Below are 25,295 nucleotides of genomic sequence, written 5' to 3' on the forward strand. Positions count from 1 at the left end.
TATACAATAAAATAAGAATATTTACTACAATGAGTCGAATCTAAATAAGTAGGTCATCAATCATTTAAAATTATCATCATACAGTGTCAAAAATACTTGTTCGCTTTATTAAGACTATTTTTTACCTTTTACAACGTTATAGGTATATTTTAGGCATTATAATAAAGAAGTAATCCTTCACCGCGGTTGGATTATTTGGTGTATTTCGTTGTATGCTTATATACGGTAGCTTTACCGTCGTGCGAAAAACCACAGTAATGGTACTGTGGAGTGTGGTTGTCTAACAGACATTGACATTGCGTCAGACAGTTGTTATTTATGTATGTTTGACATACAAATTACAAACAACAGCGATTTGACATTGATGGTGAAATAACCTAGTACTAGTAATAACTAAATTATACAAGACTGATTTTTACAATTTTGTAACAGTTAAATATAAAATTCAGTTTCAGCAACTTGAATACCTTCGTCTAAGGCGGAAGCTTTACATCTGGTGAGTGACCTTATTATTATCACCCTTTAAAATTAATACATTAGGGTTTTCTAAAACTAATGACGCCCGCTTGATTAATCGATTTAAAATGATGATTTCTAAATTGTTAATATTATATTCTCTTGTACAATAATTATGACTAATTAAGACTAGATAAAAGCACGTAAGCAATATTCATATATATGATCACTACGCTATCACATCGTCTTCCATCTAATAGAAAGGAATAAGTAGGTACTGTTTTTATTATTTTATTTTATTTCATCTTAAAAGTGCTTATAAACAAATAAATTTAATATGTTTTAAATAAGAATCTGGGTAAATAAAATCCTATGAAGTTAAGGATGCTTGGTGTATTTTTTTCTAAAACATTTCAAAAGATCAAAAGATCTACTGCTATCTTCTAATATATGAACTGCTACAGACAACTTATCTACTAATTAACATTCATTTACTAATCTCTTACCAGTATAGTCCATGGATAATAATCCAATTAAGAATAAAGTATGTAGGCACTTTTTTACTTAGTACTTTCCTTACAAATAATGTTTTATTAATAATTAATGCAAATCTAGGTAAGTAAATAAGAATAAATATTTAGTTTATTATAATTATATTTAGAAATTATAAAATCTTTGATAAGAGTTAAGCAATTCTTCTAATTTTAAAGTTTTTCTAGAACCTGGAATACACAGATTAGATACTATTAAAAAAGAAAAAAATATTATGAAGTCAAATAAAATAGAAGAAAATAGATTACATATGTTGAAAAATAACTTATCAATATTAATATAATCTCAATTATTCCAATTCCCTCTACCTCTACTCCTATTCCCAAGTCAATTCCAATGTAACAGATAAAAAAATTAGTTTGTAAGGAATTCTGTATTCTTAATATCGTAACTAAACTTATTTCTTTATTTGCTCCATATTATAGATTATATGGCTCCATATTGAAGATTATATGGCTCCAACATTTTGTTTGTAATAAAAATTATTTGATATAGTATTGACTTCCTTTTTTAATTTTAGTCATCAAATAGTATAGAATTTGCTGATGACTGTGGCTATACACATACAACATAAATCTTTTAAATCTAGATAATTTAAAATAAAGAAATGCCACCATGCAATCATTAATCATGTGCTTACTGTATTCATGGTGCAACAATATAAGTTGTACAACCAGGTTTGGTGGTGAAACAAGTTTATAGTATGTTAGATACAGCAGTAGCAGTGATGCATGTAATCAAAATGTCATTGTATGATGAACATTTTAAAATAAAGGAACAAAAATAAGTTTATAACAACCTGATTAAAATTTGGTTATTTACTTTTCAAAGAGGGCTGATGATGTGTTTGTTTCTTAAAAGTTGTTTACCAGAAATCTTGACCGGATTAAAATCTGTTAAAAATTTACAAGTGCTAAATTTTAGCCTTGCTACCATTTTGACCAGTATTCATTAAAGTTAATACTGAACAAGTTTCTTTTTTAATAACATAACTTGTACAGTCTTCAGCCATATTTATTTACCTTATCTTTATTAATTCTTTCATAAAAACCTTGATATGTATATACTATATGGAAACTGTGTAAAATTTACAAAAAAATTGTAGTGACTTAATATCTTAACCTTCACAAGGTCTTCAGGTTAATTTGACCCATTTTGGGTTACAAATTTAATTTTCTCAGAAAATAAGTGGTACAGGAGTTTGATATTCAATGACTTTTAATTATTCATTTCAATTTACTTATTCCTGGAATAAGTGTGAAACTAATGATTTAAATATTCCACATATGATTTTTTACTCGAATTTTCTTCGGGTCAGAACTGACCTCAACGAATAAAAAGTGTATGGTACATCTATTATGGCCCAAATTGTGTATGTAGACTCTTTTAGAATGTAAGCGTGTTTTCGCTGATGTTTGAAATGACATTTACGATATTGATGTGTTCGCATACATTCGTTCGCATATTGCGATTATTACGATCTTTTGTATTGCGTTCAAATAATAATGGTACCGAAAGCTAATTTTGGGGCAGTCATGCCGCTAAAAACTTCCAAAAAATTATCAAGGTTGATAAAGTTTGACAATAGAGAAACTCGACCCGAACAGCGACTGCTGCATAAATTTACTCCAATTCGATATAAGTGGGTTGACCTGTTGCAAAAATTATATAATCCTGCTAAAAAGGTTACAGTGGATGAGCAGCTAAATATGGTATAAAATTTTGGGTTCTATGTGATTCTGCCACAAGATACATTTGGATAACCAACCCTACGGGCAAAGAAATAGGAGGTGTGTCTGAAAAAAAACCATGCGTGTAGTCCTTGATTTGTGGCCCGAAAAAATATAATCTTACAATGGATAACTTTTACATCAGATCAAGCTGGAAAAAAACTATTAGAAAAAGTGTAGTTGGGATAGGCCGGAATTACGTCCAGAAATAGTAGCAACAAAGCGAAGATTGTTATATTCGTCATGTTTTGCTTTTACCAAAGATACCACACTTGTTTCTTACATAAACAAGAAAAAGAAGTCTGAATCCCGCAGATAAAAAACCTGTGATAATTTTAGACTACAACAAATGTATGGACGACAAAAGGACACATACACATACATATTATTCACGGCTGCCAATAGCAGCTGGAAGGAAGGCTGCCTAGCAAAACCCCGACTAGGTATGCAACTAGTTACACCGTATATGAAAAAACAGGAAAGCATTAGACATTGCAAAAATTGTTTTTTCAATCTAGTACCAATGTACAGATTCCATCAACTTACTTCGATCCAACACTGTTCAGCTAAGAAGGCTCCCAAAAGAAGTCGTTGCTAAATATGTGCTAAAACTGACAGTAAAACACTTTTTTCAACATAGAAATTCGTATGTAAGAAAAACATGCTAATACAGTTGTACCCAGTTGCTACCCAGTCAAATAAGATATTATTTCATTTACATTTTTTTTATATTTACTGATCTGACTATTTACAATAATCTTTAACAACATTGCATATTCTGTTTGTATTAGATGTATAAAATTATAATGTATATAAAAATAAATAGTAATTCTATAGAAATATATAAACCAAATAAATCCATGAAAAAAAATATCTTTATTTTTTGACAATTTTTCAGTATAATTCTTGTTACTTGGTCAAAATTGACCCAAAGGACAGCAACGTTTGTAAAATTACCTTACGTAGGTCAAAAAAATAGTTAAAAAAAAACAAATGTTTACTATATCAGAAACATAAACTAATTAATATTGTTTTCAAAGTAGCTAGATAATACAGAATGCTATTTGTTTATATGCTGCTTTGCTACTTTCAAACCAATATGTGCTGTTTGTAGAAATAAGCAGCAACTGTGTAAGTAATTGTTTGTGTGTGGACAACATTTATTACAGTTTATTTTATTAGTAAAAATAAATCTAATATAATGAAGTTGATTTTAAAATCCTTATATCTCTGATATTTTATGTGATTTGCATGAAATACTACAAAATAAAAGTTAGATATGTTTATCTATTCTATATCTCTCTCTCTATCTATATCTTTGTTAAGATAGACAAATGATGTTCATTCAATTATTTAAAGAAAAATTTAATCATAAAGATGGTACCAAGCTAATCACTTAATTTTTACTTCAAAAAGAAACAAGCGTTGCTTCAATAAAATTCTGCGGCCTGAAATATGCAGCGTGTGTACACAAAGATTTGGGCTTTCGAGAGCTCTGCGGATCGAGGGTGACAGGATGCGCTAGGCGGGCGGCGCATTCGCCCTGCGTCAGACCGTCAGTCGCCCGCCGCCGTGCGTCCGGCCGGCCGCCGACCTATTTGTCTTTACATCCTATAACTGAACGACACCTATCCTGAATTAAAACAAATTATTTAATTAAAAAATGTTTAATAATAGTATTTATGAAAGTTTCTTATATTGATGTTAGCTCTTTGACTAGTTTATGCTTTGTTCATGAGATACCTATGGTTTTTGTTAGTGACTTGAGAGTATAATTATGTTTAAAAGTTGTTGTGCACGGTCAAATAAGAGAAATAATAAAAACAAAACAAAATCTGATAATATGGACTCTCTTAACAGTGTTAACCCAGAGGAATGTATTGAAAAATCAGAAAAAGATCTACGTGCCCAAGAAAAATCTGAGATTATCCATAACATAAACACCATTGAATGTTCATCAAATACATCTAAAGAATACGTTGTAGAAAAGTCAGAAATTGACGAAATGGAAACAAATACCGAGAACTTGCCAGATTCGACTATGAAGGACATTGAAAATGACCCCAGCGGTAGTGACAAAGTTGCTTTAGTAGAAGAGGATGAAGATAGTGTCGATGACGTTTTTTCTAAACCTGACGTTATTAAAAAACGGTTTTCTGTTGATTATAAAAAAACAGCTCGCCTTGATTTCAAAAGGTTTTCTGTCGATTGCAGCCGGAATGTTACCACTCTTGAAGAACTAGCTAATCTAGAGCGGGAACTAGCCAGAACAAATGTCGATGTTCGTCCAACAAGGCGCAAATCGTCAGGCATTTTGAAATCTACTACAAGTAGTAGTGAATTTGTAGATCATCGTTATACACCAAGGGATGACTCCGATTGTGATGACGATGTATTTGAAAGAGACGTATCCCTCTGCACTGATATGGAAGGGCCAAGAGAACCTCCTGCTACTCCTGTTGGTCGTGATGAATTGGCACTACGAAGGCATCGGTTCTTTTCAGATTTAGTGTGTGCTGCAAGAGCTGCTGTTGAACATCGAGTAAGATTCGATCCTTTAGGTCCAGTTGTTGCGGACTCAGGTATGAACGTAATAAAAATCGTTGAATAATTTTCATTGCTTTTGCATTCAGACAAATTGTTCAAATATATTTATAAAAAACATTTAAATATGTAAATTTTTTTTTTTGAGCCAAGTCGACATTTCGCGATAAAATATTAAACAATTTCAAATCTCTAAACAGTCCATACATTGTGATAAAATAAGTACTTGTGTAGTTTAGTATACAGTTGTCTTAGAAGATCTTTTTTTTAAAGCAAGTATTAATTCGCTAAAATCCATTAATTCAAAGCCAGAGTTCCAATGTACAGTACCCAATGTTTGAGAGTCGCAACCGTAGGCTAGTAAGGCTAGTAGACTCACACTTCTCTAAGCAATAATAACGATTATTACCAAATTCAAAATAAAATAGTGCCACGACCCTAAATAGTTAGCTAATTTAAACCCCAACAATAAAGTATTACAAGTTCTGCGTCATTACAAATGATAACAGGAATGAGTCATTTGTGTACTTACAATATAGCGTATACTGTTTGGAATCGAGACGTGTTTGCCTCAACAGCCGGTCGGTTTGAGTCAGAGTTACATCCGTCCACGGACATTGCCAGTGGTAGCCGGCACAAGCGCATGATTATACGCTTATGTGCTCATTTTATCAGTGCATGAAACCATAACGGTTTGGTGATTTAGTGAATTTTGTGGATTGTTATTAAGATTAATAACTGTTTTCTTGACCGGTAAGTCTTATATTTATATAGTTTTAAATCAATCACTAAGAGCCAACTGGAGTTACTAGTTACAAAAATGTAATGACTATAATACGTTTTATGCTAAAAGTTATAAGCAAAGTTAGTCATTATTCTTATTCAACTTTACTGGGCGTAAAGAAAACGTGTTTTCAATGTATGTTTCCTTCATGGTAAACCGTTATCCTTTTAAAAACAAGCATTGTTTCTATTTTTGGTAGTACAAGTTTTGTGAAAATATCAGGATTACTAACGGAGAGAAATAAGATTTAATTAAGCGTTATTAATATTAAATACATATATTTTAACTTTCATCGTTTATCTCGTGTCATTTGCTGATATTTTTTTATCTTATCTTTTCTTGTATTTGCGATTTTGAAGAATGCGTTTTACAGTACAGTATGCAATGTATCACGGTTCTTTAGATATAGAATTGTCGGAATCACCATGTAAAGTTTCAAATCGATATTATTAAATTAACAATCTTAAACCGCGAATAAAATTATTTGGGTGTTATTTAATTTAAATTTTTGAAATTGTCAAGAAAATTCGATTCGATTACTTTTTTTACGCTTTCTAGAAAAGATGGGCTCTATATAAAATGTTATTCAAATAATATTTGGATTTATGTTATTTTTAAAAACTAGTTAAGTTTTATGATAATCTATTTTTGTTTCTATTTCAATGTTCTGACCTGGCTGGCAAATCTCCCATCTAATACATTATGTTTTAAATTTAGAACGAAGATTATTACTGGAAAGTTGTTCTTCCAACATCTCTCGTAATCTCGAGTGTAGAGCTAACAGAAAACATTTTATAAGTATGTTGAATGATTCAAAAAAATAAAGGCATTTTGTCATAACACTATTAGGTACACATGTCACTATAGTGCCTGGTCTATTATATTTATCGAATTTCTGTGTGATCACCTATTTGTAATAACCTCTCACAACTGTAATTGGGTATAATGGGAGCATGATTCGTGTGACATACATAGCATTTCATACCTTATATCGAAGTAACATTGTTACCTTCCTATTATGGACGACTCTTGAACATGTGGAATGAAACATGGCGACCAAGTTTTTAACGCTTTGCCTGCCTATTAAAAGTGCCTAATAACTAATATGTTAATACTGTTTTTAATTTGTTATCAAGAATTCCTTATTCTAGTAATTAGGAAATTAGCATTTTCATCAGTTGCAATTGCCAATAATTGCTCATTAAATTAATCGTTCCCAAAGTTGGTCATTAGCCTGTATTCAAACGGAGTTCTAACTTTTCGAATTAGTTCTACCGTAGATTTCAGAATAGAACGCTGATTTGTGGTATACGTTTTACCGTTTTGTGGTTATTGTATTGAGAACAAATGTAGCGTATTGTATTTCTAATGATATCTAATAATATGGTTTGGAATCAAAGATCGTTCCTATGATTTTCCATAGCAAATATGATCACAGACTACTTTTTATATTGTGCATATATTCGTTCGTAATGGTCCTTTATAAATGGAATAAACAGTTGATCTTCAAGAAAATATGTCGCATCTGCTTGGTAGCGTTTAAAAGATAGTCATCTGGAACGGATGACGTAAGAAATTTAGTCATTATAAATGTCCTTGGCAGTGTAACGAATATATATAGTTTACTCGGGTTTTGGACCATAATTAGATAATCTAACAGTAATAAGAAAACGAACGTGTTATTCGGATTTAAAAAAGTTTTAGAAATCAAACAACCTTCATATTGTGAGTCTATTAAAACGTTATGTTTTATAGTATTGTCTTTTATTAACATAACTTTTACACATTTAAAGAAAACACTTTGTTAAGGGACTGAAGCTATGTTTTATTATATACTTATAATTATTTTACATAATTTTAATTCCCGACGTTTCGCGTGCTTTACGGCGTGTGTGGTCACGGTAAAAGTTAAAAAAGTGTTTCCTTTAAACGTTCTGTTTTAATAAACTGCTTGGTGAACAATTCATAACTAAAATAAACATTATTTTAGTTATGTATTTAAGATTTAAAAAATCTATCCACGTAATTAATTTCCGCTAAGTATTTGGTACCTACTCAACTAACAATTATTGTGTCATCGACTCTTTGTAATGATGGATAGACAATGGCATTTGGTTCCTATATATTTAAAGGGAATGGTGACACATTGCGTTTAATACTTGTACGCCAAGGTGACTGGTAAAAATATAGTATAATTGAATTAAGTTTTGCTGTAGAATAATATAGTTTGGCTTTCTATTAAATTCTTATAATCTTGATCGCATTTACCTAGAATAGTGTCATGTTTCTGATTACTTTATCATCACTTTTGTAATTCTATGTAAGCCATTATCGCATGTATCGTAGTCATTTGATAGTGCTCAACGAAGCGGGCGTACATTTAGAATGGAATTTTTATTTTAAAAGTATCTTTAAAAGTTTGTGTTGTAAATATGGAGCGAGGGAATAAAGATATGAGAAGTTTAATTAAACTCTTCGAAAAACGAGAGAAGAATTCGACTCAAAGCGTGGAGGACGCGGTACATAATGTACTCATACAGACCCCAGAGAGGGAAAATGGTACTGGTTATATGGTTTTCCTAGTATTATTATATTATATTACTTCTTCACTTAATATTATGTATTTTTTTAATTTATGAGAGCCTGGTATGTGAATAGTACCTTATCTCCAGAATGATCGTCTAAATAATCAAGTCAATCAGTATGTTATAATAAAAGAATTTTGTTTGATAAACATTCATATATAAACCTTAATTGTTTCATTGAAAATACATTTCAGGTTTTCATGATTGTAGTACCCAGTTTATATTCGAACCGACGACGATGTAAAAGGAAAATATTTTTTCATTTTTGAGGGTTTTCATAATTTAATTTCATAAAACGGCGACCTCGCTAATGAAAAATATCACTTATTGGAATTGGGTTGGTTCTTCATTTCATATTTTTATTATAACTGTAAAATATTGACATAAATTCACAAGAGAATAACGCTGAGCTTATGGGCTCCATATATTGCGATGGAGTATAATTGTATATCTTCAATTTTTCTAATCGGGTAAAATAATAAATCTTAGGACAATAATAATACTCTCCTTACAAAATATGCGAATCTTCATAATTTTGTTTAAACTTAAACATAAATATTTGTAAAGTTCGTTTAAATACTGAATTACTTTACCCATAGTACATACAAAATAATAGTGTATAATGTTCACATACGTACGTCTGTGAAGCTTCGTGAAGCCTGTGAAGTACTCAGATGACTTCTGTCCTTCTGGGCACTTCTCAGGAGACTGCTTGAAGAAGCTAGGCTGGCTAAATTAGCTAACACTTTACGGACAACGGACCAATTATGAGTCTAAGTGCGGAAAATGAGTCCACCAACCATTACCAATACATACGGCTGTTATTCGTAGTTGATAAACGTTTTAACATACAAATATTTCAGGTACCGAGGCATCAGAGGCTCAAAACCCAGCGGCGGATCTTGAGGTTCTTATTGAGCGGTTGGAGCGTGTGACGTCACGTCTGGAACGCCTGCCCTGCTTCAGTGATCCACTACCGAGTCCCAAGTCTCAAGTGGCATCGCCCGTGTGCTTAGTCACACCACCGCAAGTCCTGATCCCTACGGACAATATGAGTATCAATGGTTATCAAGACATACTGCAGGTTTGTAGTAATACTGTACACATTTTTATCAAGTAAAACTTCACCTTCATCAGCAGTGTTGGCGTGGTGGCTTCGGCGTAATGAGGTGATAGGTTCAAACCTCGGCTGTGCACCAATGGACTTTCAGCATATATGCACATCTAGCACTCGCTCGTATGGTAAAGGAATGACCGTGACAACGTGGCATGTCTCAAATCCAAATATAGATCTACTTGTCTTTGAAATAAAAATGATCAAAGAAGCGGATGCAAACTGAGACCTAGACCCATATAGGGTTGCCACTGAATTATTATTATTAAATCACCGCGAGGTAAATGAGACTCGTTTAATAAGTATAAGCTTATCCCTAATGCTTTTATTATAAATATTCCAAAAGATTTTTGTATATCATACATTTTTATACATTTTAATTTCGATTCGATATAAGGTAAGTACATGTAACAGTTTCGCCATAATATACTATTTCATTGGTTTGCTAGTTGTGGACAGCGTATGAAAATTACACAGGGCCCATCTTATGCAATGCAATGCAATTCTTAATTTAGATTTAATACTTAACACCAATGTATTTGTACCCATAGTGATATAGGCAATATCTAACATAATAAAGTAGTAACCCCTAAGAGGCAATTCGAAAGATATAAGGGAAAATGAGACTCATAAAACTGCTGTTACAATTTGTTTGCCTCTATGATTGCCCGTTTTTAGAAATATCAATTTCCTCTTTTGTTCTTGTAAACAAATGTTGATATCTTCAATATTGACTATCGTTCTAATTTTGTATAGCAGTAGACAAAAGAAAGGGGGTTATGTTTGGAAAAAATGGTTAAATGATGTCCGCAAAACTTTATTTATACCTCTAACAGCCGATTGGGTATATCTGTGGCTGAGAAGCTAAATTTTAAGGGAGTGGCTATTCTCTCCTTTCCTAAAGGAATTTTGTTAATAGTTAATTTACATTCTTTGTTGGGTTTTAAAAAAGTCACTCCGATAGGCGTAATAATATCAGCTTTTATTACTGTTCCCGAATAAGTAATTGATTCGATTTCGAAAGATATAAAGGTTTTGTGTTCAATTATTTATAATTCGCTTCGTCCAGAAAACAGCCTGGGCGTTAAATTGTATCTTGAAACTTAAATGAACCCTTTAATTAATTAGAACACCCGTTATCCTTTGATTCAATACCGTTTGCTACTAATTAATTTAAATTCAAAATCATTTATTCATGTAGGTAACACAATGTACACTTATGAACGTTAATAATGGTATACATATTCAATGCTTCTAATTTTACATTTACTGCCAGTTCTCACATCAAGGGCGTAGAAGGGACGAGAAGAACTGGCAATAAATATCCAATTCTATTATTAAATTTATTACCCTGAATAGTACACGGCGCAATTTTTTATTAACGATGGCGATGTTTTCAAAAATATAGGGAATAACGAGCAAATAAATGGACAAATTGAAATTTGGACTTTTAACTATTTAAAAAATGATATTGTTTTCGTACTTAAAATGATTATCATGTATGCAAATGAAGGCATTTTTGATTAATACAAGAATAAAACTTGTTTTTCGAGAGAATTTGAGATGTGGTTGACTTAGGCATTCAGTTTTCTACAGATGGTACAATTGATATAATGAAATAGAAAACACGCTAAAAATATGTGTACTCATCCATAGTCCACGTTCTATACATAACGGAAGATACTTTTAAAAATGCAAAAGTGCCGGAGACTGCACTCGGGTAGAAATTTCAACAACTTCGACAGCCTTCGCTCTCTATGTCTAACTAATAAAATACCGTGTGAGCAGAAATGTTTTATGCCAATACATATTTTAGAAAAAGTACGACGATGATAAATGTATCAAATGTTGTTAACAGGGACCCCTGCGAACATACCTTGAGCTGTCCAAACAAATCGGCGGCGATGTAGCCACTCACGCAAAACTCGTCAACGAGGCCTTCCAGTAAGTATTTTTTACATTTATTGTAATATTATATCAACCTTAGATTAAAAATCACATTTACCTCTTTACAAGTAGAGAGAGTAGCAACCATTCGTCAATTAGCATACTGTGATAATGTAAAGCCTTGCAGAGCAGACTCGAAAATCTATTATAATTGCAGGGCTCAATATGGCTACATTCAACTCGCTGCCTCTCGGAGCAAACCTTCCCAGGGAGAAGAGATGCAACTATTGTCGCCAACCAGTGAGAAAATCTCCGCTATCCAACAGTTTCGCGAAAAGAACAGGGTGTCTACCTACTTCAACCATCTGTCTGCGATTTCTGAAAGTATACCAGCACTGGGATGGGTCGCCATATCTCCCACTCCGGCACCATACGTCAAGGAGATGAATGATGCTGGCCAGTTTTACACGAACCGTGTTCTCAAGGACTGGAAGGAGAAGGATAAGACCCACGTAGAGTGGTGTCGTACATGGGTGCAGCTTTTATCGGATTTGCAGGCCTATGTCAAACAATACCATACCACAGGTCTTGTTTGGTCTGGTGAGTACTTAATTATAAAATTATATTTATCTCTATATATATATACAATTCTCGTGTCACAATGTTCGTTTCCATACTCGTCCGAAACGGCTCGACCGATGCTTATGAATTTTTTGATGCATAATCAGTAAGTCTGAGAATCGGCTACTATCTATCTTTCAAACCCCTAACTAACTAACAAGGGGTGTCCATCCCAAAAAAAAAATTGATACGTTTTATTTTTTTATGATACTTAATTGTTACACCTCCACGATCGACCCCTATTTTTTATTATAGTAGATAGGTTATTTTTATTTAAATTTATTAAAAATGTTTCATGGAAATAATATACATGACAAAACGACGTTTGCCGGGTCAGCTAGTCATTATATATATTTTTAACTAAGAAACCCGGCGTACTTCGTATCGCCTAACAGTCAATGAATGTCATGTTACAGATTAACTCAACTTAATTTATGATTTTATGAAAGTAATATAATTTATACAAAATAAATATTAAGTTCACTTATTTAGAAATTAACACTAAAAGACAGAAGCCCCTGAGCGGTCACAATAAATATTTAACAACCAATACATATAGATATGTATGTCAATCCTTTTTTCATTACTAACATTATTCTACATTTCTAAAATCAAATATACACCTTTATCCAAATAGTGTAGATATACAGTCTAAATCTGTTATAACGACATCGAAGGGCTTACTCATATTTGGTCGTAAAAACCGATAGTCGTAACAGCCGATGCCGTTGTTATTGAGTACCTAATAGACTTAGTACTTAAGACTTCAGCCGGGGATATTGTTCTAAACGATGTCATTGTAAACAGTTTTGACTGTATATCGATTCGAAGCCTTTCTTTTCAATTCGAAGATTAAATGCGTACTTTCATTTGAGGAGAGAGTTTACTGTCATCGCATGGTGAAAATTAAACGTATACGAACCCCATGGATATTTTGGAATGTTGACAACTTTAACAAATCAAATACTATGCAAACCGCTCCAGTACTCGAATTTAAGTGTTTGAACAAACTGGACTATGTTTTATATATTAGCACGAATCAGGTCACAAATAGTATACATATAGCATAAACTGTTTCACACAAAATACTTCCAATATAATTAAAAGCGTCCTCTTGATCTAAATATAAATATTTTTAAATAAAACCATTACGTAATGTGCCGCAAATGTCGTGTTTAGACTTAATTAAAACGCGGTTTAAAAGTTTACTTGAATGTTTCATGAATAAGCAAAAGTAATTAGTATGAGACGACTGTTAAGAACATTTTCACAAATTACTATGCAACTAAAGCCAACTCCTAACGATAAAGTTTTTAATGAATTTTTACAGGTTTGTGAAATACAAACTTTTGAAGTGTGTTTCGCGAATGCTACTGTTATTTTGTATTTTAAGAAGAAAATATTTTGATGAATGTTGCTTACACAACGCGAACGAAATAAACAATACAACCTTAATCATAAATAGTCCCAACTGGGCTTTAAGTTTCCGTCACCAGTAACACTGATTGAAGTTTATTTATTTATTATATACGTAATGAGAAAAAAGAAGTTTACAATAGTAGAATAAACATACACTGGACACAGTGGGCCCATTCCAATGTTGCCAGGCATACTTTACGTTACGTCTAACATAGGCAAAGTACAGAGCTTTTAGTGTCTTGTGTTGGGTAAAGTTTGTTGATGTCCTTAATATAAATCCTAACATTTTATAAGCATTGCAAACAATGCTATAAATTTGAGTATTGTATTAGGCAGTCTACTATCAGTGAAACTCCAAGATCTTTAATTACGTTGACATTTTTTAATACAGTTTTTTAAAGTTCACGGGCATGTGTAATTTTTTTATTTATTCTTGAGTATGCCAAGAAAAAACTTTTGTATACGTTAAGATCAAGTTTATTAATTTGATTTAATCTTGTCACAGCTTAACCCATCTATCATATATGTGTATATTATAGTGTAAACGAATAAAGTAATACTTAATTTGAAAAAGTTATTACCGAAAATAAAAAAGGCATGGGACAATGAAACTAAATTAATAAGAATCATAATTGCCTTTGGTAAACGCGTTACAGATTTAAAATCTTTATTTTTATTTCCGTTAGTATCGTTTTAATCCCTAAATGTAACAAGTTTTACGAATATGAATTTAGTCGAAAACAAACGTTTAGTCGATTACAACGCCGTTATTCAAATATTCCGTTAAATACAGACAGTGAATACAAGTAATTAAGAACCATGACGTGTCTTGTCGTAAATACAGATTCAAATTCAGGGGGCCATACCGACAGCCATAACCAAGGAGCATGCATCGTGAATGTCATGAAAGTGCATGAAGCGAGGGATGTGTCCCTTTACGTGTATTTATTTCGTTTAGGGAAAAGGCGTGATAATATAAATAAAGTAACAATTTAAAATCAAGATTCGTGTAACTGGTTGGTTAATTTCGCTTGTAATGTCACACTAGAACCATAGGCCCAGTAAGTTAAAATATTGACTTAGATTTGTATATACAATAGTTCCGTTGTGTTTATTGTGTGAACTGCCGTAACCTAGCAGATGGAACAGATTATTGTGTCTGTCTCTTATAAAGTGTCTCCGTTACCTAAACCAATCGACCGACTCGTCTAGAGATACTGCGGGCGAGCGCTCGATGTATGAAATAAAAAAAATATTTACACCAGAATAAAACATCGTGTCGGTATAAATTAATTATGTAACTAAAATCATATAGTAATATTTAATGTATCTGCATGTCAAATTTTGTGCATCGTAAAATGTACCCTAACACGAAATAATAAAGTTGCGTCATGAAAATTTACGTTATACTGTGTCTGTGTTGCTGAAAATGCTTATTGTATAGACAGAAATTTTATAGCAGGCGTGACCCACTATCGCAGAATTTGCATGCAAATGTCAAGCAATGTATTGTCAAGCATACGTTAATAACCATACAGCTTACGGTTTAGATCGTGTATTTCTAAGCGATATATTAGCGCTGTGGAGTTTAAAAAACTTACTGTCTGGTTTCGTTTTGATGACGTCTTCATCATTGTTTTCTTGTGCCGTTTTTAAATATTTTTCTCATATAGGAAAGGGTGGAGCCCCACCTCCACCTCCACCTGGTGGCCTGCCACCGCCCCCAATGCCCGAGGTGGACTTCTCGAACCTCGCTATTGACGATCGTAGCGCACTTTTCGCCGAGATAAACCGTGGAGAGGGCATCACTAGCAGTATGTTTACTATCTCATTTTCATACAGTTAAATTAAATTGAATCTAAACCGAGTAATAAAAACCTCAAAAAATATTGTTAACCCAGAATAAGAACTTTAAGTGGGGCATACATCTCAAAATGTTTCAAGTTAAAACTATTAAATCAAAACCTTTATTTACGGACTGTGATCATTCAAAGCGTAACAAAAAGACTATCTAGTTAAGAATGAAAGTCTGTAAAATAAATAATTATAATATGTAAATAATAATAGTTAGTTAATATGGTTCTTTATGTAAATTCAAACTAATATATTATTACTACGTCATTTTAAATATTTGCCATTGTTGATTCAATAATGTAATTAATTCTCTAAATTAATACATTAATACTCGTTTAAATTCAGGACTACAACATAATTCGTAATTTCCATTATAATCAGACATTGTTTGCGAGTATATATATATTATTATTTGGCTTCCATATATCGTTTTAGTAATGTATTTTTTGCACTGAAAGTGCTATTGAAATATGCAGCGCGAGTTTTCAGCTTTTGAAGGTTAATAACGAAGCTGAGAGAAATATTATTCTGCATTGAATTTGAAGTGAAAGAACTTAAAATAAAAATTAAATATTTATATATAATATTTATATTTATATATGTCCGTTTTTGAAACCCCACCAAGTACGCTGTTTAATATCGTAGAAAATGGTAAATTGAACAATATTTCTTAGCAAATTCCATATGATATAGACTACATTGTAGTAATAGAACCATGTTTGCTCAGACCTCCGCAAAGTGACGTCAGAGATGCAGACCCACAAGAATCCCCAGCTGAGAGAGGGGCCTGCGCCATTTAAAGCTGCGCCCCGTGGCGCCCCAGCCAAGCCGCTGCCTACTCCCGGTGCAGGAGCCCTACCAGACAAACCACCCGTCTTCGCTCGGGACGGCAAGAAATGGCTCATTGTAAGTGTGTATATATTGAAATCGATCTGTGGCGCTACAACTTTCTAGGTCAGAGCCTCAGATTTCCTTATCTGAATCGTAACCATTTGTTTTTTTCTAAAAGCAAGTAGGAGAGCCTTATGTGCCGGCCGTTATACAAATTTAAGCATCGTTCCATTTTCAAATGAGATTTCTATTGCGCTTGAATCTTACATTTTTTCTTAAAAAAATCCAAGCAACTCACTGGTTTTAGTATAATATTAAATAACTATATTTATGTCACCAACAAATTTCTTTGAGACATTTATTTATACTTTGTAAAGAGCATCGAAGCGGAAGAAACGGTTATGATGAAAACAAAAAGCTGATTATCGTAAAATACGAGGAACATTTTCTCGAGCTTTTGTCTGCGTCAGTCTTGAAGTGTGATAAATATTCGATACAATTTTTATATTGATTTCCTTGATTTCTGAACCACATGAAATTAAAATTATTATTTCAGAATGTAAACTAAGAAAACAATATAATAAACAATTTGAAATACCGTAATTTTAATGGAGGAATATTCTTTGTTTGAAGAAATTACTATGAAAATACTGAATACACCTCTATATGTATAGTTGGGGCCGGAAGTACATAAACATATTTATTTATAGAAATAAGTATGATTTTTTTAATTGCGGATGTTGTTGTTCGGTACATCTAATTTGTGATAAAGCTCAACCAGCTATTTTCGAAATCTCACGTACAAATATAACTAACATAACTATTTCATACCCCCGCGGCACGGTTGCTTTGTCGTAAAGGGTAATGCGGGACACGTTGCTGTGTATGCAACTAAAACCCTATAGCGCTACCAGCAATTGCCCGAGGCATGACACGGTAATAGCGTAGCCTTATCCGCATCACACCATCACACGATCAGCCGTTGAAATCACGGTCCTCTATGGCCATGATTGATGTGGAACCTTAGCACAGAAATGGCTATTCACATCGGCCAATTCGCTCTGATTTGTAAAGGGATATTGGGTATGCAGGGATGCATCAGCATCCCTTCTTTTAGACGCATGAACCACTCTTCCCCCGCTGAAGAGTCTTACTAACAAACTGATTTAACGCGTAAAATTGTTTTTAAATTCCGTTGCCATTTTATTAAAACTGTAACGGATCATAAAGTCCATTAAACGGTTAGTTAGTGCGCTAAAAGGTCTTTTTAATTTATTTTCTGTGTTGCACCGTTCTTTAGATACAGTTTGGCATTAGAGGTAATTTTATAAACGATTTATAGCAGGACTGTTGGAGAGTTTTGCAGAACAAACCTCATTGTATCAATATTAAACAAGTGTCGCGAATCTTTGGTTTTGCCTCGGGTTTCTACTTCCTTGTATAAATATATTACAAGTTAATATTTCGACGAACCCTCTGCATTATAGAATCTGCCTAAAGCGTTGTTTTTTACCCTGACGTAATGAGTCCTTACATTATTGAGTAGGTATCACGTAACCAATTCAGCGATGTTCGTTGTTAAAAAAGTCATGTCTAGGACACTGCGTTCCAATCTAAAGAAAAATAAAAATTTAGAACTCATTTTCTAGCTACATACGTAGTCCACAAAGGGAACTGTATAATTTTTCTCCAATACTATGAAGACAAATATCGCCGTCAATATATTTCGTTTCTTGGCTAAAGACATTGTTGGAAAGTTGTAGAAAGTACATTCATGAATTTATTGGTCCCTCGAGGATCTCATATCAAATTCAAAAGGACAGAGCTTATCTCTTTAGTAAACAAAGATGGATAAAACTTTATTGAAACACTCTCTGACAGCCGGCAATAAATATATTATATTTAATCTTATATATCTTAATAATATAGTATGTTTAGGAATTATAGATTTTACCTTGGAAGTAAACTTTAGGATTAAAAATCATACGCGTGAGACTGTCCTGTTTATAAATGCAATAACGTTTGAATTCAATAAAATATTTTGTGCTTGTTGAATTTATTCATATTATATATAATGGAATATTTTTCATTTATTTAATAACGGTGCTACTAAGCTGCTATATTTAATACCTTTAACTAAGCTCTGATACTTGAAAACAAGACCGCACTAGACGGACTAATCACTCGATAACCTTCAGATTTGGTATGTAAGTAACCGTTAACTCTTAATGTAGGAATAAGCACGCTGCTAAAAATCATTTCTATTCGGTTTCATATACTTTAATACTGTATATTAAGAATCCGGTTTATTATTCATAACGGACACCAAGAGTTCAACACGAACGAAACACAAATGTTTGTAAATATAGCTTTATTTGTAAAACGGAATACCATTCTCTCAAGAATGCTGGCGCCACAACCCTCACCTAACCTTGGCCTTAGATTTTTATATTTGTTTACTTTGATCTTTTTTTTTAATAGGTCAGGCTTCTGGTCGTGCCTGGATAATCCGTAATTTTTTGTTTCTAAGACCAAGATGATAAAGTTCGCGCGAGCTACGTAAATATAAACTTTGATTTAAACATATCAATTTTCTGAGTGTCTACTACTATTTAATAAGTTGTTGCCGATTTACCATACCATACGTATGATCCAGATATTGATTATTGTGGTAAAGAAATCAATTAAAAGAAGCCTGCCAAAGAGAACGCTCGAGTTCCATAATATAGGTATGGTAAAATTATTTCGTCTATAAATTACAAAGTCAAAATAAACCCACAGTTTTGCATTTTCGCTCGACGAGTGTATTGTGGCGTAAAAAGCTCCTTTTGTAAAAATTACTTCGCGTCGGCATTGTACATATAATAAAACTGGAAATATTAATAACACCAAATTGCTTTATATATTTAGTCTGAGGCTTCACTTGTGTGGCAAAAATTATTATGATATGATATTTATTATTATTTATTATATATGTTGTGATTTGTTTTTCTATTTATCGATCCTACAAGCTCCATATAATAATTATTTGTTCATTTAATTTTTATACAAGCAACGTCTAATTTGTTAGAAGTCAGGGAAGTTATAATGCAAAACATAACCATTTCTAATCCGATCACAAACGCCATACGATCTGTCCGTTTGAGCAATCACAAACAAACTTTTGTATTTATTTATATCATTCTCAATCATAATTAAGAAATGTAATATTAAAAAAATGCAGAATAGAAGTGTACAATATTTATACACACCAACGAATTGGTAACTTGGACATTCCTTAAATAAACCTTTGAGATGAAAGTTTATTTTCGCACTGCTGGTTAACTAAGAGGTAATTACAATATGATATTGTTCCAGGAATACCAAAAGGGTAACTCCAACTTGGTTGTGGAGAACGCAGACATGAACAACATGGTGTACATGTTCAGATGTCGTGATTCGGCGCTTACTGTACGCGGCAAGGTGAATGGTGTGATCCTAGACTCTTGCACCAAGTGTGCGGTGGTCTTTGACAACCTCGTCTCCAGCATCGAGTTTGTCAACTGTCAATCTGTTCAGATGCAGGTATGTGGGATGACAACTTAACAGTTAAACACTAGACATCACTTTTTAAATGTCTCTGCCAAAAATGACAAAATATTAAAAGTTAGTTACGCTAAAAATTGTTAGAAAACTCTTTTATACGCGCAGCCACAGTATCAGAATCATAAATACCAGGAAATGAAGGAACTGTGATTATATTATTAGGCAAAAATTTAAACTAACAACAAACATATGCATAAAACATAATTTTAATAGTTCATTAGGTTTTTCTTTCAGCAAATCGTTGACTGAAATTGTTACGTTATTATAAGCTTTTATTTTCTTTTACCAAATCGTTAACCGAAAATATTACGTTATTTAATGTTAAGCTAGATGGTCAAATTAAATAAATTTGTTATTGTTAATTTTTTTTAAAGAAAATACAAAAAGGTGAAATGTAGCATAAAATTTTTAGTTATAAGAGACAACGTCGAACATTAGAAATCAAAACATGTGTTTACAAAGAAGATTAAATTAAAAGAAGGTAATGCTCGTAAAAGATAATTTTACGGTTAGAGGTTTACCTTTCGCGAAATGAACAATATTACGAGTTCATTGAGCCAATTTTCTTAGCGTGGCTTATGTGGATCCGGAATGTAACTCAACCGGTAATTTGTACACGAAATTAGACAGCAAAAACATTAATTAACTTGCTTATTTGTAGAGCTTACTGTACATAGTAGCGTATTATATATTTTTTACTACCCAACTTATACAACATGTAAATTTCCTTACTGCCTTCCTAAGTCAACCAACTGGCTAAATATTATTAAAAGTATATATATTAAGTAAGAGTATGAGTTGAGTAATCTCGACAGTGTACTTGCAAGCATTCCGCGGTTAGCAGTTGGCCCGCCTGGTCGTTTGCCTAAGTCTAATTAATAGAGTAACATTGCTGTATCTTAATAAACAGAAGACTACAAGAATTACAATGCCATACAAAATTTTACATGAAATCATTTATGAGGCGTGCAGCTCTAAAATCTTTTTCTATACCTATTTGGTAACACGTCCCTAGATGGATAGTTAATTAATAAAATATTGTTAATCGTAATGTTTATTTAAACTAAAAATCCTACATGGCAACAAGATCGCGACAATCCCCATCTTCGCTCGCCTCGCTTCTTATTTCCTCTATCGCCATTTGACTCAGCGTTTCCTCAGGAAGTGCCACTAAATAACCAGGGCCGGATAGTTTACAATCTGTCTTTATCTGTTGATATTTTTCATTCGAATCTTCTTGCTCGAAAGATTCCCTGGATACTGCTGTTTCATAATCCTGTGTGAAATAATTTGACAATGTAAGCTCGCTTAGTAGGTTTTTGACAAAGATATATTACTGTAATTTAAAAATACTTACATCATAATCACAACGACACATGCTTCGTTGATGTAAATAGGCATTGTGTGCCCAACTCAAACTATACTCGTCAGGCCCATTATCATTATTATTACTATTTCGGAAATCACTATCAGAGTCTGAAAAGTCTCTATAATTCGCTTGAGAACCGTCGCCCATTGCCTCCTGAGGTGTCATAAAACATTGCTGGTTCATACTTAGTAGCGTCAACTTGCTGTTTATTACCATGTTTAAGGTTGTTTGCCAGTCCTCTAGAAGCTTTTTTACGTTGTCAATCTGCAAATAACACGCTTGTGACAATGACGACGCGAAAACTTAGAGAAGGATCAGAACTTACATATAAATATGGAAATATCTTACCTTTTTCTTTAGGATTGCTATTCTATTAGCCCTTCGTAGTCGAGTCTGTTTAATGTAATGTTTAAGATATGCGACCTTATACACGTTGGTCACTTTTACAATCTTGATGTTACAGTCTTGCGTGCTTTCCGAATCACTTATTGTGGAGTATATGCTGTTCTCTTGAGTGGCTAGGTCGTCCAAGCTCTCGCCGGATTTTACCTTCTCACAACCTACAATCTGATCGCTCTCTAATCCTTTGAGCAACTTTAATAGCGATTCACAATCTGTAAAAATAAAAATCTATCGGATGGATTTGTAAATACTGTTTTCTTATATTATTACAATATGTGCCATATAACGGTGTAAAACAATATTTTTTACAATATAATCAGTATCATTTTCAATTTGACATTTAGTAGTTAATTTATGTGATAACTAAACCAATGTTCTGAGTGATTTCTCACCTACTGCCGAACACTGTGCCGTAATCTCTGACTCGTACTCCATGATGTTACCAGTGTTGATAGTGTGTCGTATCTCATCATCGGACTGAATGAGGCTGCGCACTTGGGCACGCCCTTTTCGAAGTCGGGTGGTACTTTTATTTAACTCTTCTATTCTCTCTGCGTATTCAGTCTCTTGAATACTTATCTTTGTGTTGACTATTTGTATCTAGGAAAAACATTGTTGTTTTATAGATAACGAAAATAATATATATTTATTTAACCGTAATCTTAAAGTTTGCGATGAAATTTATTAAATTTCACCTGAAGTTGAATGTCTTCAATTTCGTTTTGTTGCTGTCTTGATCTTTCTTGTGATTTTCTGTTAATTTGTTTTATATACTTATGCATAAAGATTCCTGTTGGAGCGAATTTGAAGAAGAAAATTGCCTGTAACCATTTCATTTCACTTATTAGCGAACTTAAAAGACCTGTACCAGTTAAAACAAAATTTATAATACGTTTGGAGACTAAAGTTGGTTACTACGATAAAATAATATAATAAAGTACGACAATGTTAAGTACTGTCGACATTGGCTTACCGTATTGAAAAGGGTTAGCCGAGTATACATTGTGTAAATAATACTTATAATATATTGGAAAAACAGGATTGCATATTTATTGATAACGAGATCCCAGTAATAGTGAATTGATGCTGTATTCACTAATTCGTCTTTATTAGTGAAGAGCATTTCACTATCTCGATCCATTTGCAATTTCACCAGTTAGTAAATAATCATTAGAAATAAATATAATATTATTGTATCAAAAATATACGGACTAAAATGACAGATGTCTTCTGTTTGGCAAGTTCTAGTTTTAAAATCTGAAAAGAGTTTATAGATGTATTAGATGTTAGGGAAAATAATTGTTAAGTATTATTCTACAGTTCTATATTTTAACTGGCGGCACTTTCAGTGATTTTTATGTGAGTCGAGACTTTGTGCTAAATCTCTGACTCTTCTAGAACGTCATTGAAACTTAAATCTAGTTTTAAGAACTGTCAAAGTTTTTGTATGACTTTGGCATATTGTGACTTGAGATACGAATAAGATTATGCTATGAAGATCTTGAGTTGCCGGCATCTGTCAATCAAACAAAAAGTCCTAAAGAATGTTTTTTTAAAGAAACTCATTTTAAATTGAGGGCTTTGAATTTATTTAGTGATAAATTCTCTAATTTCGCTTGAGAGTTTGTTGTTAAAACCATTGCATTACAAAATTAACATAAAGTATTTTAATTTAATAAGTACTATTCTAAGGTGAAATAATTGGATTCTCTCACGCTTTTATAGACTACAGAATCGTAATAAAGTATAAAAAAACTTTTGAATGTGGCAAATCCTTAAAAAATATTATTCCAACTTTACCTAAATGGCTTCAGATTGCATTTTTAGTAGGTTTCTGTCATCGATATTTTGGTTCAAGAAATGCCGGTCTTTTGATTTCACCAGTAAGTACTAATTGCAGGCATAGAAAGAAAATTTCATTGTGGATCTAAACGCTCGACCTCAGCACGCACTAGGCCAACACTGCTCGGCAAAACCCCTAACCCTCTTATTGTATATTCATGAATCCTTATGTTTATATGTTTAGGTACTAGGAAAGGTGCCGACCATATCGATTGATAAGACGGACGGCTGCCAGATTTACCTCTCAAAAGACTCCCTCGATGTGGAAATTGTCAGCTCTAAGTCTTCGGAGATGAATGTGCTCGTGCCACAGGCGAATGGTGACTTTGTAAGTTTTCCATCAGTTATATATTATTCAGTATAATCAACGAGTTCATTCAGTGCGTCCCTTGTTAAAACAACCTTGTTACTTTCAGACGGAGCACCCCATTCCAGAACAGTACAAGACGGTGCTGAATAAGCCCTCTGGCCTGACCACGACGCCCGTCGAAAACAAGGGTTAAGTACATCGACGTTTGTGGTATTTTTGAACTTGGAACATATCCTGACATTACTTTGTAGTAAGACTGGCTTTTGCCTTTGTTAAAGATTCCAATAAACAAATTGTCTCCAAGAATTATTATAACATACGAGTTCCAAGTTTGAAAATACGTTTCCTATAGCGGTGTCGGCTTCCCGGGACAGGTATTTCTAATATACTAACAAGGTCGGGACGAGGCTAATTTAGTCATTTTTATGCATATTTTGCACTATAGTTGCTAGTTCACTCGACGTCCCGAACTCAATGCACAAACTTTACTTTAAGTATAACATATAGTCCGGGAACCGAACTGTATTTCTTGCTCATTTCGACTCGTAAGATAAATGAATACGTAGATAACTTCAATATTTACTGGCCTTTGTGTAATGTTCCTTATATTGGTGTTTTATTTTGACGTTGGACAGCCCATAGTTTGATTACAGCGTTGTAACGCGTAGTCTTAGATTTAGATACGCAGTTATACCAATAGAGATACAAATAGTACTTCGGTACCAGCGCCAGTATTCTGTCAAATTTTCATATCACTGCGTTTATTTATTTATTAATAGCCGCGCCAACACATAACGTAAAACAGCAAAGAGAAAGTAATATATTTTGCAACCAATGTGTCCTCAATAGTAGACCTGCGTCGCGATTGATGGATAAAATTTCAGCCTATCTATCTATCTGGTCATCGTTACAGCTCCGCAAATTTATAATAATATATCGAGTTTAAAAATACGTTCATGTATATCTCTATTGGTATCTTTATGCTTAGATGTAAGGAGTGTGAATGTTTCCATAACATTAGGGTTCCTGTCAACTCGTCGCTTCATAGTGATTAACCCCGACACGATTGAACCGAAGGGCTTTTCTAAAACTGTATTTACTATTTGTAATTTATATCTCGTGACAGTTTCTCAGTAAATATTTTAATCTAGGACCTTGTGTACTTGAAATAAGTGATTTGTATTGTGTTAAAGTATTACATATGAAAATTAATATTTAATAATTTTGTGTTTAATAATGTAACAATTATTCTAACGGACTGTAATTATTTATTATGCCATCATTATTTTGAAACATAATTTATTTGTCGAGAGATTAAAATACTTTTTAAGAAATGTGTGTTTTATTTTATTATGATTTTTAATGAGTTTAGCAATTAAAAACAAATCTTTTCTCTTCATGTTCTATGTA

General features: G+C 32.9%; 2 protein-coding genes across 5 annotated transcripts; one reads left to right on the forward strand and one right to left on the reverse strand.

The window, feature by feature from the left end:
• Window positions 1–356: 356 nt before the first annotated feature.
• Window positions 357–25,177, forward strand: LOC123715993 (adenylyl cyclase-associated protein 1). 4 transcript variants are annotated; one of them, XM_045671430.1, is made up of 9 exons: window positions 357–496; window positions 9,515–9,735; window positions 11,624–11,709; window positions 11,870–12,252; window positions 15,366–15,506; window positions 16,274–16,452; window positions 19,735–19,941; window positions 23,760–23,903; window positions 23,992–25,173. In XM_045671430.1, exons 2-9 carry the CDS (start codon window positions 9,703–9,705, stop codon window positions 24,076–24,078), a joined length of 1,260 nt encoding a protein of 419 aa, XP_045527386.1. In that variant the 5' UTR covers window positions 357–496; window positions 9,515–9,702; the 3' UTR covers window positions 24,079–25,173. The 4 variants fall into 4 exon arrangements, with proteins under 4 accessions (XP_045527386.1, XP_045527383.1, XP_045527385.1 ...); XM_045671427.1 differs by lacking the exon at window positions 357–496 and adding an exon at window positions 4,501–5,320 and having other exon boundaries at window positions 23,992–25,177; XM_045671429.1 differs by lacking the exon at window positions 357–496 and adding an exon at window positions 5,860–6,035.
• LOC123715994 lies at window positions 21,007–22,948 on the reverse strand. The gene is made up of 6 exons (XM_045671431.1): window positions 22,707–22,948; window positions 22,429–22,554; window positions 22,126–22,333; window positions 21,680–21,945; window positions 21,320–21,595; window positions 21,007–21,238 (listed from the first exon to the last, which is right to left on the reverse strand). The coding sequence occupies exons 1-6, from the start codon at window positions 22,872–22,874 to the stop codon at window positions 21,035–21,037; spliced, it is 1,248 nt and encodes a 415-aa protein (XP_045527387.1). The 5' UTR covers window positions 22,875–22,948; the 3' UTR covers window positions 21,007–21,034.
• Window positions 25,178–25,295: the final 118 nt, after the last annotated feature.

The sequence above is a fragment of the Pieris brassicae genome, chromosome 11 (genome assembly GCF_905147105.1).
Source record: "Pieris brassicae chromosome 11, ilPieBrab1.1, whole genome shotgun sequence".
NCBI lineage: Eukaryota > Metazoa > Arthropoda > Insecta > Lepidoptera > Pieridae > Pieris > Pieris brassicae.